Source organism: Hylobates moloch, unplaced genomic scaffold (assembly GCF_009828535.3).
Source record: "Hylobates moloch isolate HMO894 unplaced genomic scaffold, HMol_V3 SCAFFOLD_1, whole genome shotgun sequence".
Classification (NCBI taxonomy): domain Eukaryota; kingdom Metazoa; phylum Chordata; class Mammalia; order Primates; family Hylobatidae; genus Hylobates; species Hylobates moloch.
Window position 1 is genome coordinate 151,862,765 of NW_026652276.1, and position 12,927 is coordinate 151,875,691.

General features: G+C 32.3%; 1 protein-coding gene across 1 annotated transcript in view; it reads right to left on the reverse strand.

The window, feature by feature from the left end:
- Positions 1-929: 929 nt before the first annotated feature.
- The window catches only part of AHR (aryl hydrocarbon receptor), a 47,719-nt gene continuing 35,721 nt past the window's right edge, over positions 930-12,927 (reverse strand). Inside the window, exons 7-11 of the mRNA XM_032759989.2 lie at positions 12,338-12,540; positions 11,457-11,566; positions 10,644-10,785; positions 6,769-8,017; positions 930-4,067 (exon numbers count right to left, since the gene is read on the reverse strand). Of these exons, the coding sequence (XP_032615880.1) occupies positions 3,924-4,067; positions 6,769-8,017; positions 10,644-10,785; positions 11,457-11,566; positions 12,338-12,540 (1,848 nt within the window). The 3' untranslated portion in view covers positions 930-3,923. The remainder of the gene's footprint in view (positions 4,068-6,768; positions 8,018-10,643; positions 10,786-11,456; positions 11,567-12,337; positions 12,541-12,927) is intronic.

The following is a 12,927-nucleotide window of genomic DNA, read 5'->3' on the forward strand; positions in this document are numbered from 1 at the left end:
CCCTGTCAGTGGCCAAGATCCCTGGGTCGGTGTTTGGTAGAGCTGGTGAAATTGGACAAGCTAGAGTCATTCATGGTGACAGAAATCACCTAAGTGCAAGCAGAGATGCACTCAGGTTATCTGGATTTTTACTTGATTTTTTTCAGATCAAATAGTTAAAACTAAATATTTTATGTAATTCTTAAAGACTCAGGATTAGTCTAAAATGTTCAGAATTAAGTATGATGCTAACTTATGATATGCTAGTCGAGAAAAATGCCTAATTGTAAAGAACAAATATAAAACTAATAGAAAAATAACTGTCACAAGAATGAAAACATTTTCTCAGGAATTTTTCTTCAATCAATTCTAATTGCAGAATTTTTCATGAATGTTCAACAGTTATGAATTTAAGGCCAAAGGCTTCTGTATCATTTATACTTATTAAACAGAAATACTAAGTTTGGGCAATGGTTTTTCTAAACTAAGCACAAAATACACCTAACAAGGGTTATTTCGAATTTCTTCAGAAATATTCTTAAAATATTAAAACAGGATTTTGGATTTTAATCTAAGATACACTACTACACTGATAACACAGGGCTTTAAAAAAGTTCATTTCAGAAGCATTTTAATTTATGAAGCTACTGAGAGTGTTTTTTATATCCAGATAAAGGTCAAACATTGGGGGGCAAAATTGTATAAGAAGTTTATGAATTACTGACTTAACATACCCCTAAGTATTGTAGATTGCCCTCATCTAACATAGTTATAATACTATAGTATAAATAATTTCCTTTACGTGGACCAGAAAGAATTTACATTAAAACATATTATTCATATTTGTTATTTTATTATATATTATTATATACAACTTTGATAATAAGGATATTATAAATCATACTTTAAGCAAAAATCTATGCATGATATATGTAAGCAGTAACATTTTGAAGAAAAAAGCCATGAAAGCATTTACCTAAAATTTAGTAACATCAAAAAACACTAGTTTGTGCATAGTAATGATTGAAAGCTTCATAATACACTAGAATACTGGTAAGTCTTCAGGTATTGTAAGAAAAATCTGGTATAGGAAAAGACTAAATTAGACACATCCATATCCTTAGATGTGCACATCATCTAGAAATAAATCCCACAATGTAGCAGTGCACTAAGTATCCTTTGTTTGGCACTGAACAATACAGACAAACGTGTATTTGGTTTAATGTGATTTTATTATTCTTAGATACATTTTAGTTATTTTATATAGACAAAAATATACAATATTGCTTTTCAAACTTTTAATTTTATAACTGTATAACTGATTGTCATCATATTCACGATTAAAAAGCCTATTTTCCACTAAACAATTTATCCAGTAACATGTGGAAGAGAGTAACAAAAATGGTTTATATAAGACTTATAATAAAAGGTTTAAATGTAAAAATAGAGTATTAATCTAGACCACTGGTCTAAATCCTTAGACACCTCATGCTGGAAACAAATTATGAAATGTTTCAGACAAATTTTTTTCAACACTTAAATTGATTCTACAGGTTTAGTTTTGACTGAAAATACACAGAACTGAGAGATATTTTGTCCAAAGCCATTTTTATATATATTAATTTACTAAAACAAGTAAAAGAAATAAAAATTGGCTTTTTTGTTTTTGGAGATGGAGTCTCAGTCTATTGCCAGGCTGGAGTGCAGTGGGGCGATCTTGGCTCTGCAACCTCCGCTTCCCGGGTTCAGGCTATTCTCCTGCCTCAGCCTCCTGAGTAGCTAGGACTACAGGCTCACGCCACCATGCCCAGCTAATTTCTGTATTTTTAGTAGAGACGGGGTTTCACCATGTTGGTCAGAATGGTCTCCATTTCTTGACCTCGTGATCCACCCTCCTCGCCCTCCCCAAGTGCTGGGATTACAGGCGTGAGCCACTGCACCCCGCCGAAAATTGTATTTTAATACATCTCAGTTTGGGATTCCATCAGATTTTAAAATAATACATGCAAAATGTGTCTAAGCTCTTCAGCTCTCATATCTAAAGAAAAGAAGAGCTGAGTGCAGTGGCTCACGCCTGTAATCCCAGCACTTTGGGAGGCTGAGGTGGGAGGCTCACCTGAGGTCAGGAGTTTGAGACCAGTCTGGCCAACATGGTGAAACCCCGTTTCTACTAAAAATACAAAAATTAGCTGGGCATGGTGGCACATGCCTGTAATCCCAGCAACTCGGGAGGCTGAGGCAAGAGAATCACTTGAACCCAGGAGGTAGAGGTTGCAGTGAGCCAAGATTGTGCCACTGCACTCCACTCTGGGCGGCAGAGTGAGACTCTGTCTCAAAAAAAAAAAAAAAAAAAAAAAAAAAAGAAGAAGAAGAAAAGAAGAATAAAAGATGGTGTCATTTTTTCTTTTAAGCCCTGTTAGGACAGTAAAGTTGGTAGGGTGATTAATCTGCCTTTTGGTAATGAAGATCAGTATACCATTAAAAACAACCTAAAGTTTGAAGGTAAACAAACTATGTGTTGTCTTTTTTTTTTAATACCAACTTTGAGCAGTTGGATTCATTACTTGATTTCTTAGAAAGACACATTGATAAAGTATGTAAAGCCCCAACAAATTATTTAAGTGCATATATAAGGTATGGACCTTTTAAAATGAAAAACTGAAAATATCTTACAAATAATTTTGTTCATTATATCTATACGATGCACCATTCAATTCACTCATTACAATACTTTGCACCAAACCTTGCTATCTGCAATCTTAACACTCCTCAAATATGAGAAAAACACATAGTTTCCACTGTTCTAAGAAGCGAAATTTATAAAGTCAACACAATATATTATCAAGGATTATAGGTCTAAAACAGTTTTTAAAGACAATTTATACACATTGAAATGGGTGCTTTGCTTAATTAAAAAGCTAGAAATAAAGCTTCTTGCAATTTAATAAACATGGTTGCAGTTAACAGCAGATTTTTAACATTGCAACATTCAACTATCATCATGGAGATTTCAATAAAGGTAAAGAGTGGTATATTCTTCTGAAAACACTGTTGAGGAATTTAAGTGCTATTGTCTTAATATTTTTATAATAATTAAGAAATAATTTGGAAAGACATTTTACTTTTAAATTTTTTCAACATAAGGCACACAGCAACATTTATAGTCTAGAAACAACTAAATTATGTAATAAATAATTATTTTTTCAATCATTATTTGCCCTTTACCTGAAGAAAGTAGGTAAGTATTAGAGTTAAAACATGCCTGAATTAATGAAAATGGTTGGATTTAGGAAACACAAATAATATTTGTGTGCAGAAAGATATTAATTTAAAAAAGAAAAAGAATACTTTATATAAAATATACATCCTAGAGTGTTATAGGTAGAAAAAAATGTGAGGCACTTAGATGAAACAGTGAAGGAGGAAAGCACTGAGATTATCTTTTTATAAAAAGCACCAAACCATTTATTTTAACATCCGAAATAAAAGCAGAGGTTAACATGATAGGAAAAACTAGTTTAGCTCTGTAACTTTGTATTTGGGGAACTAATAAGAATCCAGTAGTTCAAAACTCAAAGTATTTTATTTTTACTCTGACAGAAATAATTCAAATAGAGAATATTTTCTAATTTAAAAGAGTCTTAGTTTCCCTGATAAAGTTTTGTATATTTTGTGGTGCTCAGAATAATGTGAAATGTAGACAGTATCTCACTACTCTGTGGCAGCACCCTTTCTATCTTGACTATAGTATATGTATTTTGATACCATTTTTAAACTCCCTTTTCTAAAAGCAAAAATTAAAATTTGGTTTGGAATAATTGTGAATAGCATGCATCAATGCCTCCATGTGAACTTGCTGACGTCCAACAGTGACAGTTTTATTATTCCATAATCCTCAACAAACTAATTTAATCCAAAAACCAGGGTCAAAATTGGGCTTGGAATTACAGGAATCCACTGGATGTCAAATCAGGAAAAGGTCTGGCTTCTGACGGATGATGAAGTGGCTGAAGATGTGTGGTAGTCTGAGTGTTATTTATGTTATTTAATTCAGCTGGGTATGTTTCATTTAAAACTCCATTCTGAAACTGAAAACAAAAATGGTGATGCAACTTATTGGAATAGATCTTCCAAGTATCTTAAGCCATTAAATAACATATTAACATGTATTTTTAAAATCTTACCCTTGAGAGTTGTAAACTTCAAATTCTTTTACTGTTGCTAAATTTTAAATCTTTCACACAGTGAAGACGTACTGAGGATATATTATGTATTAGTTGCATTTATAACCTGTTTTTCCATTAATTTGACAGGAAATTTTGAACATAGTACAGATGAGTGATGCAGCTGTCTCATTTCAGATTGCCTTTGGGTCAGGTAGGAATCGATGGGTCAAACAGCACAAGTCACGAATTACAGTTAAATATTCTCTGTCATACGTAGGTTTGCTTTGACCAGGTTTCAAGTTATAGGTATCAATGAATTGATTATATTCAGTAATCTTACATTGGAATGCAAAACTTTTCCAAAAAAGGCAGCTTCTGATTTTCTAAATGTTTGTAAATATTCCTAAAATATTACACCACAGGTATGATTTTCTTAACCGATTTCTTATTCATAATATACTTTTAATTAATGAATACTACTGAAAGCATAGTTCTAATTACAGAATCAAGTTACCAAAAGAAAATGCTCTGTCTTGTTTTCTTACTCTGCAATGAATCTGGTTTCTATAACTGCTAGTAGAAAAACGAAAAATAAAAAGGAAGGACATGAAGATGTATAGCTCTGTAGAGTTTTATAGATTATAGAGCCTTTATATTTTAGTTAGTGGACATTCTGGAAACTTTAAAACAGATTAAAATCATATCCTTAATTGCTTCAAATAAAATCTACCTTTGTAGAGCCTACATAACTGGCTTCAGTAATCAAAATGTTAATTACTTCACAGATCTTCCAAAACATATATAAAATCTATAGTAAAAATCATATAACCTGTATCTTCAATGAATGGCAACACTGTAAATTCTTTAAATAAAAAGTTAGTATTACCTGCCCGGATAATGGTGAGTTTTAAATGATTTTTTCTCATTACTCATAACACAATTCATGTCAGCCATTCTCTTTAAACATACTGTGCAGAGCAGTGTCATCCAACAGAAATGTAATGTGAGCCACATACAGAACTTAAGTTTTTGGCTACAGTAGATTAAATAAAATACATTTCTAAAGTTAATTTTACGTGTTTTTACTTTTGTAATGCGGCTACTGAAAAAACTAAGCATTTCAACATGTAATCAATAGTAAAAGATGAGATATTTTACATTCTTTTTTCAAGCCAAGTCTTCAAAATCCAAAAATCCAATGTGTATTTCACACAGCACATCTCGATTTGGACTAGCCACATTTCAAGTGCTGAACAGCTCCTCAGTGGCTCAAAATTGAGTGTCTTAGCTCAATAACATGTACTCTGGAGCATATGTAGGTCTATAGAATTATTTGGTTATTTACAAAGAAGCAAGAAAAAGTACTGAGGGGAAAACACTGCAAAGAACTTATGTGATACTCATGCAACTCCTTATTCAAAATATAATTTTACAGAATTAACTTCTGTACAATTTGCTTTACTCAAGATTAAAATATACTTTCATAGCAATTTTGTGAGACAGACTATAACTGAATATTATTCAATTTTAATATAATTGAAGGATGTAAGGAATGAGAATAAGAAAAATTTTCACCATCCTTTTCTATTAAAAAGCTCATATACGATTAGACAAGCAAGATGTATGAAAAAGCCAGAAAATACAATTAAAGATAAAGCTTCAGGTCATACTTTTAATTATTATACTCTTAATACAGAGTAAACAGGGGTCAAGGAGCTTAATTTTAGTCAAGATATTCTTTAAAACTAAACTTAAATATACTTTAAAATGAACTAAATATTTTCTAATGGAAAAAGCATAAATGCAAACATGATGTATTCCTGAGTGGCCAGAGACAGCAGTTACTGACATTATGTTAACTTTTTTTTTTTAAGTGATCATTTTTAGATTTAAAGTGTGCTCACTGCCAGACGGATTCTGATGACACATTTAAACAACAAAAATGCATTATCAAGCTTGATTTCCATGACAGAAAGCCAGCTGAGTTACCTCTTTTAAGAAAGCCAGAAAAGAAAGCCATTCTACCTTAAAGGATGAAATGAGGATAGGGGAGGTAATGTGGAGGAATAGCTAGAGAACATGGAGGTGCCTAGGACTGAATTCCAGGGATATAATTAATCTAGGGTTTCAGAGGCATTGTAAGAAAGCACACTTAAATTTGAGTTTGACTCAATTTCAAACATATATAAAAAAATAGAGCTTTGAAGAAATTATTCTTAAAAATGGCAATACATTTTTTAAAGTTTGAATTTTTAAATAGCCATATAATTTTTAAAGAATCCAGAAAGAATAAACCAAATTATCTATTTTAAATATAACACTTCCAAAAACTAATTTCACCTAGTAATTTAGGTCATCTTATATTAAGGGCACATTCATGTTGCTTCATTCCTTGATATCGTTCTCCCTCATGAATCAGGTGAATGATATATTAGTAACATACTGGAAAAAGTACAGGCTTGTAAAAAAAAAAAAAAAGGGTAGTCACAGATATAATAAAAAATGCTGCCTCCATGAATGCTATAGATAATAGATTAAAATTAGCTGACATAAAAAATGTGTAACATGTCTATAAGGTAAAAAGAATCACTGAAAGATTTATTCAGTTTGATAACACCCTTACCTTGTTTAAAAATGCCTGTTGGCCTGGCAGTACTGGATTGTACTGTATCTGACCCACATGGGTGTGCTGAGGTTCTGGCTGGCACTGATACATCGACACGGCCCCAGCATAACATGTCTGAGGAGTTATTATGGCTGACTGTGGATTTAATCCATGCTTTTGGTTTTCAGGAACTTGTAAACAAGTGACAAAATCTTCTAAACTAGAAGTAGTGGGGTATGGGGATGGTTCAAAACTCCCCATAGGATAGTCCAGCTCTGTACATTTGGAATGTTGTAGAAATACAGGCTGATTACAGGAAATAAAGTTCTGTGTATAAGGCATAGAATCCATTTCAGATTTGTAGGGAAACTCTTGATTGATCCCATGTAAGTCTGAAAAGACATTATATTGTTGTGGGTCTTGCCGTGGACAATTGAAAGGCACGAATTGGTTAGAGTTCCAATTTTCAAACATGCCATTAACTTGCATGTGCTTCATTTTCTGACACAGCTGTTGCTGTGGTTCCACTACTACTTGCTTTTGGTGATGCTGTTGTTGCTGTTGCTGTTCTAGCTGTAGGTGTTCCTGTACCATACAGCTTGAGTTCAGAGCCAAGGACTGTTGCTGTTGATAATCTGAAGGTATGAAGGGAGACTTACTTAAAGAATCTTGGACATATGTCAGGATTTCATCCGTGAAGTCAATGTCTCTGAAGTCAACCTCACCAGAAAAATCATTTCTGAAAAACTTTTCATTCTGCATGTGTTTGATGTCTTCAAAATCAATGCCTAGGTTTTTCATTATGCTGTACAAGTCACTGTTTTTACTATCTTGAAAGGGCCCTGGGTGACCTCCAGCAAATGAGTTCACATCCTGAGGCTGGTCAATTTGCTCATGTTTCAGGATAGTATCATTTCCTATGGGTGCAGTATTATCTTGCCAATGTCTGCATTCATTCATAGATTCATTAAAAAAATTGTTTTCAAAAGGTGCAGTACTTGAAGTACTTGAAGCAGGATAGAGATAAATAGACTCATCTTGTTGCATCATGGCAGCCAGGAGGGAACTAGGATTGAGAGAATCCTTGTTTAGAGTTGATGTGGTAGCAGAGTCTTTTCCACTAGTGCCATTTTTAGTCCTTAGTGGTAAGGGATCCATTATGGCAGGAAAAGGGTTGGTTGCTTCATACAACACAGCTTCTCCAGTGGTAAACATAAAAGGCAACTTCATATTTCGTTTTCGCAAATGCTCTGTTCCTTCCTCATCTCTAAAATTGTGTACAAAAAAGTCTTAGAAAAAATTCTATCAAACATTTTAAAATAAAAATAATTAAAAAAACATAAAGCAAAATACATTGTAATTGAATTCAGAAAGGGACATATGTTATTTTCACCTCAATTATTCTCATGACTGGTGCTATAAAATTGTTTTTCAGACAAGCATATTTAAATGATTTAATTTTTAAAAAATAACTTAGTTAATTCCATGGTCAGGTTACATCCCTACCTGACACCCTGCAAAAAAAGAAAAATAATAAATTTGTGTGGAATAAAGATCTACACATAAAAACAGACTATGAGAATTTAGGGGCCAGGCATGGTGGTGCATGCCTGTAATTGCAGCACTTTGGGAGGCTGATGTGTGCGGATTGCTTGAGCCCAGGATTTTGAGACAGACCTGGGCAACATGGCAAGACCCCCACCTCTACAAAAAAAATAAAAATTAGCTGGGCGTGGTGGCACATGCCTACAGTCTCAGCTACTCTGGAGTCTGAGGCAGGAGGACTGCCTGAGCCTGGAGGTTAAGGCTTCAGTGAGCCACATTTGTGCCACTGCATTCCAGCCTAGGTGATAGAGTAAGTTCCTGTCTCAAAAATAATAATAATAATAATAAATAAAAAATTAGGAATTAGTTAAGAATCTGAAACAACTAACCTCTCTAATAAAACCCAGAAGCTATAAAGACAAAGATTGGCATAATAATATGAAAATTACTTAATATTAAAGTATTTGTATTTTTGCAATAGAATTCTTAAAGAAAATATTCATAACATATGTAATGTATTTATAATTTAATATACTTATAAAATTTCATATCCATAATAAAGAGCTCCAATAGAGTCTAAGAGAGGCAAACAACTCAATAGAAAAACAGGGAAATGATACAAACGTAATTTATAAAAGAAAAATGTCATAGAAAGATGTAGAAAGATGTAAAAAATGCCCCCTTCAGTAATAAATAAATGAAAATAAAATGTCTTAGTAACTAACAGAAGCACACAAAATATCAACCAATGTATACAAATATGAACACAATTAACAAACTAGACTTCTGATATATAAAAATAACAACATACTCCCAAACGACAGAACATGTATTCTTCATAGGATTACATGGGATATTTTGCCAACATAGACCATGTATTAGATCATAAAATAAGTCACCACAAATTTCAAAAAAACTGAAATCCATTCAGAGAATATTTTCTGACTACAATGGAATTAAGCTAAAAGTCAATCACAAAAAGGCAACTAGAAAAATCCCCAAACACCAAAAAGTACAGTAACATTGTATTTCTAAATAATTCATGAATAAAAATAAAATTAGCCAGCATTTTCAATTAAATAATAAAAATAAGATAGCAAAAGATGAGGGTTGTAATGTTGTACTTAAAGGGAAACCGATATATATGTTCAAGTATATATTTTTTAAAAGTTGCAAAAAATGATAAATTATACCCAAAGAAAGTAGAAGAAAATAATAATGAGCAGACATAATTAAAATTGAAAACAAATGTATAAAATAGAAAAAAATCAATAAACCAAAAGTTGGATCCTAATAAAGACTAATAAAATCTAATTTAAAAAAGTGCCTTCTAGAAACATCAAGGGAAAAGGGACAAATTTGTAGAGGTACACACATACCCATGCACTCATGTACATATGGTACACACATACTCACGTACTTCCATGGGTACTTATACACATACATACATTCACTATGTTCATGGGTTCAAAGATTCAGTATTAAAAAGATGTTAATTCTCCCCAAATGATCTACAGTTTCAAGGTAATTGCACTTAAAATCTCAACAGATTTTCTGACAACTGCTTTCTAAAATGTATATGGAATTATAAAGGGCAAAGAAGAACCAAGGCAATCTTGAAGGAGAACAAAAAAGGCAAAACAAACAAAATGAAGACACACTCTGACACAGAAATTTATAATAAAGATAGAATAACTAAGACAGTGTAATGCTAGACAAAATAGACAACTGCACTAATGGAGCTATTAATAGAACAACACAATCCAGACAGAGAACCACAGACAAAATCCCCTGATCAAAATACAGTGCAGCGGGGAAACGATGACCTTCTCGGTAAATCATCTTTTCAGTGTTACTGGTCAATTGGGTATACATATAAGGGCTGGGGGGAATCAATCCTTACCTCAAGCCACAGACAAAAATCAATTCTCCAGAGTGGGAGGAAACATTTGCAATACAAATATTTGATAAAGGACTCATTTGCAGCATATGTAAGAGACTCTTAAAATCACTGTTGGGTTTAGAGAACATATTCTAAATAAAGCATTGTTATATTTTTCTTTTATTTGACCAATGACACTAGCTTTTCATGTGTCTTTCATATGCCCAGGATAAAACCCTAGAGTTTTATTACTCTTTCTATGGCTCTGCACACGTAGCTGCTCAATCAAGTTCGTCAATTCTATCTTCTCAATGTCTCTCACCTGTGCTCTTCTTTCTAGATGCATTACTTAAACTTTTCAATTTTTATTTACAGACTAAATTCTGCTTGAATTATTTTTATGCTTTCACATAAGAGGACTTATGAAAACAAAACTGTTAAAACAGGAAACATTATTTGTGCTTACGTTAGTGGTCTCTGAGTTGCAATGATATAATCTGGTCTTCCATTTTTATAAAGCAAGCGTGCATTAGACTGGACCCACGTCCATCGATTGTTTTTTGTAAGAAGCCGGAAAACTATCATGCCACTTTCTCCAGTCTTAATCACTAAAATAAAATTAAAAAATTAAATTATCAAACCCCAAATCAATATATTAAAGATTATTCCTAAAACAAAGCTCTTGTGACATAGTCCTGGATGTATTTCCTTTATCCCCAAAGACAATAAATTTTAAACAAAAAATAATAAAAGGCATAGAAATAGTTTTTCAGAGTTTTTTTCCATTTCAGACTAAATTTATTATTTTAAATGTTAAAGGGAAGATGATGTATCAGACAATTCTAGTAACACAGGAAAGTACAGAGAGAACATAAATTGGGAAAAAAAAAGATTAAAAAATTATTTTCATTTTAAATAGGGAATATTTTCCTACAGCCTAATACTTCATAATTTTAAACTAGAATTATTAACATTATTATTGTTACAATATTAACATAGATTTATGAATTGATAACGATGTAATTAAAAAATTCCCAAGCAAAACTTCATGGGCCAAAATGGTCATTTTTTAATAACTAAACAACAATATTTCTACATGGCAGGTGTAGACAAGTTAATGAACAAAGAGTGTAACCCTGGTTAATCATAATGATATGTTACTAAGCAGAAGTTTATCCATATACTTTACTTAAACATTTTACATTACGTAAGAATTTGAAACATGTACAGTAGTATACGCCATTTTTTTCTGACATGTTCATAAGGAACTACAACTTACTTCGGATATGGGACTCAGCACAATAAAGCATATCAGCTGCATGAAGAAACTGATATCCTGATCCTCTCGTGCACAGCTCTGCTTCAGTATATCCTAAAACAATTTTTCCTCTGTTTAAAATAAAGTTAAAATAAGAATGAATTAAGATTTAACATAAATGAAATAACCAAGATAAATTCATTGGTTTTACGCTAGTTTCTGCAATATGTTTTAGTTCACATTTAGAATTTCACATAAGTAGATGTGAAATTAAACACATCTATGTAAACTGCTCTTCTTTGCTTATGATTGCAAATTTCAGTTTCAGCCTATTTTCTTTTCCTGAATAAATCCATGGAAATTAGTATGCTAAAAATGAATCTAATAGAGCAGATGTATGGGTAACAGAACATCTTTAATAAAAATCTGGAATGTTTTTATAATCTATTTTTAGGGAAGAAGGTTTTTCTAATTACCTCTCTGCATTCCCACATTGGAAAGGAGAAAAGCACTGATATGTTTGATATGATATAAATGCTTAATATCAGACTCTTGCTCACAACTTTCTGAAAGTTACTAAAACTTCTGGGGCTAGAAATCAAATAACATTTGTGCCATTTAAAAATGTAAAACAAACCAACATAAATGTCGTCAGAAGAACAAACCTTACTAATATATAAGAACATCATCATTTGAGATAAGTATTGCAAAAAATTAAAAAGATGATTTGTGAGCCTGATTAAATTATTTTACTGTAAAAGGCTACACTGGCAGAATATAAGATAATAGCCAATCTAATAATAAACAATATTACATACAGTCTACACTGTATGTTTTACATGCTAAGAGAGACTTACTGAAACATAATGTACATCCAATAAAAGTGAAAAAGTCTCACTTACTTGGCATCACAACCAATAGGTGTGAAGTCTAGTTTGTGTTTGGTTCTAAAGATAAAATTTTTGGTCCGGATTTCAAGTATGGATGGTGGCTGAAGTGGAGTAGCTATCGCAAACAAAGCCAACTGAGGTGGAAGTATTGATCCATCTTTCCCTTTCTTTTTCTGTCCATGAAGATACTTTAACCTCCCTTGGAAATTCATTGCCTTAAAAAAGCAATAACAAAAAAAAAAAGTTCATTAAAATTAACAATATAAAATAGTGTCTTTTTAAAAGGCTCCATTATGGCTGCCTCTAGGGTTCTTGATAATTCCATAAATATTCCTGAAGCTGAGAACTGTTAGTTTCTTTCATTCCTCTCTCCATGGGACGCCCATTAAATCTATCTCAAAGAGTAATATGAAAAATATTCTGAAGGGATAAGTGAACCACTCCTTGTTCCTAACGGTCATAATATGAAAACCTGTATCATTTTCCAAGCTTGCCATTACCCTATCATCTTCACCTCACACAGCTCCTTGCATACCAGGCAATCAATATATCCTGAATAGTGATAAAGTCCTAAAGTAAACACTCATTTTCAAGCATACATG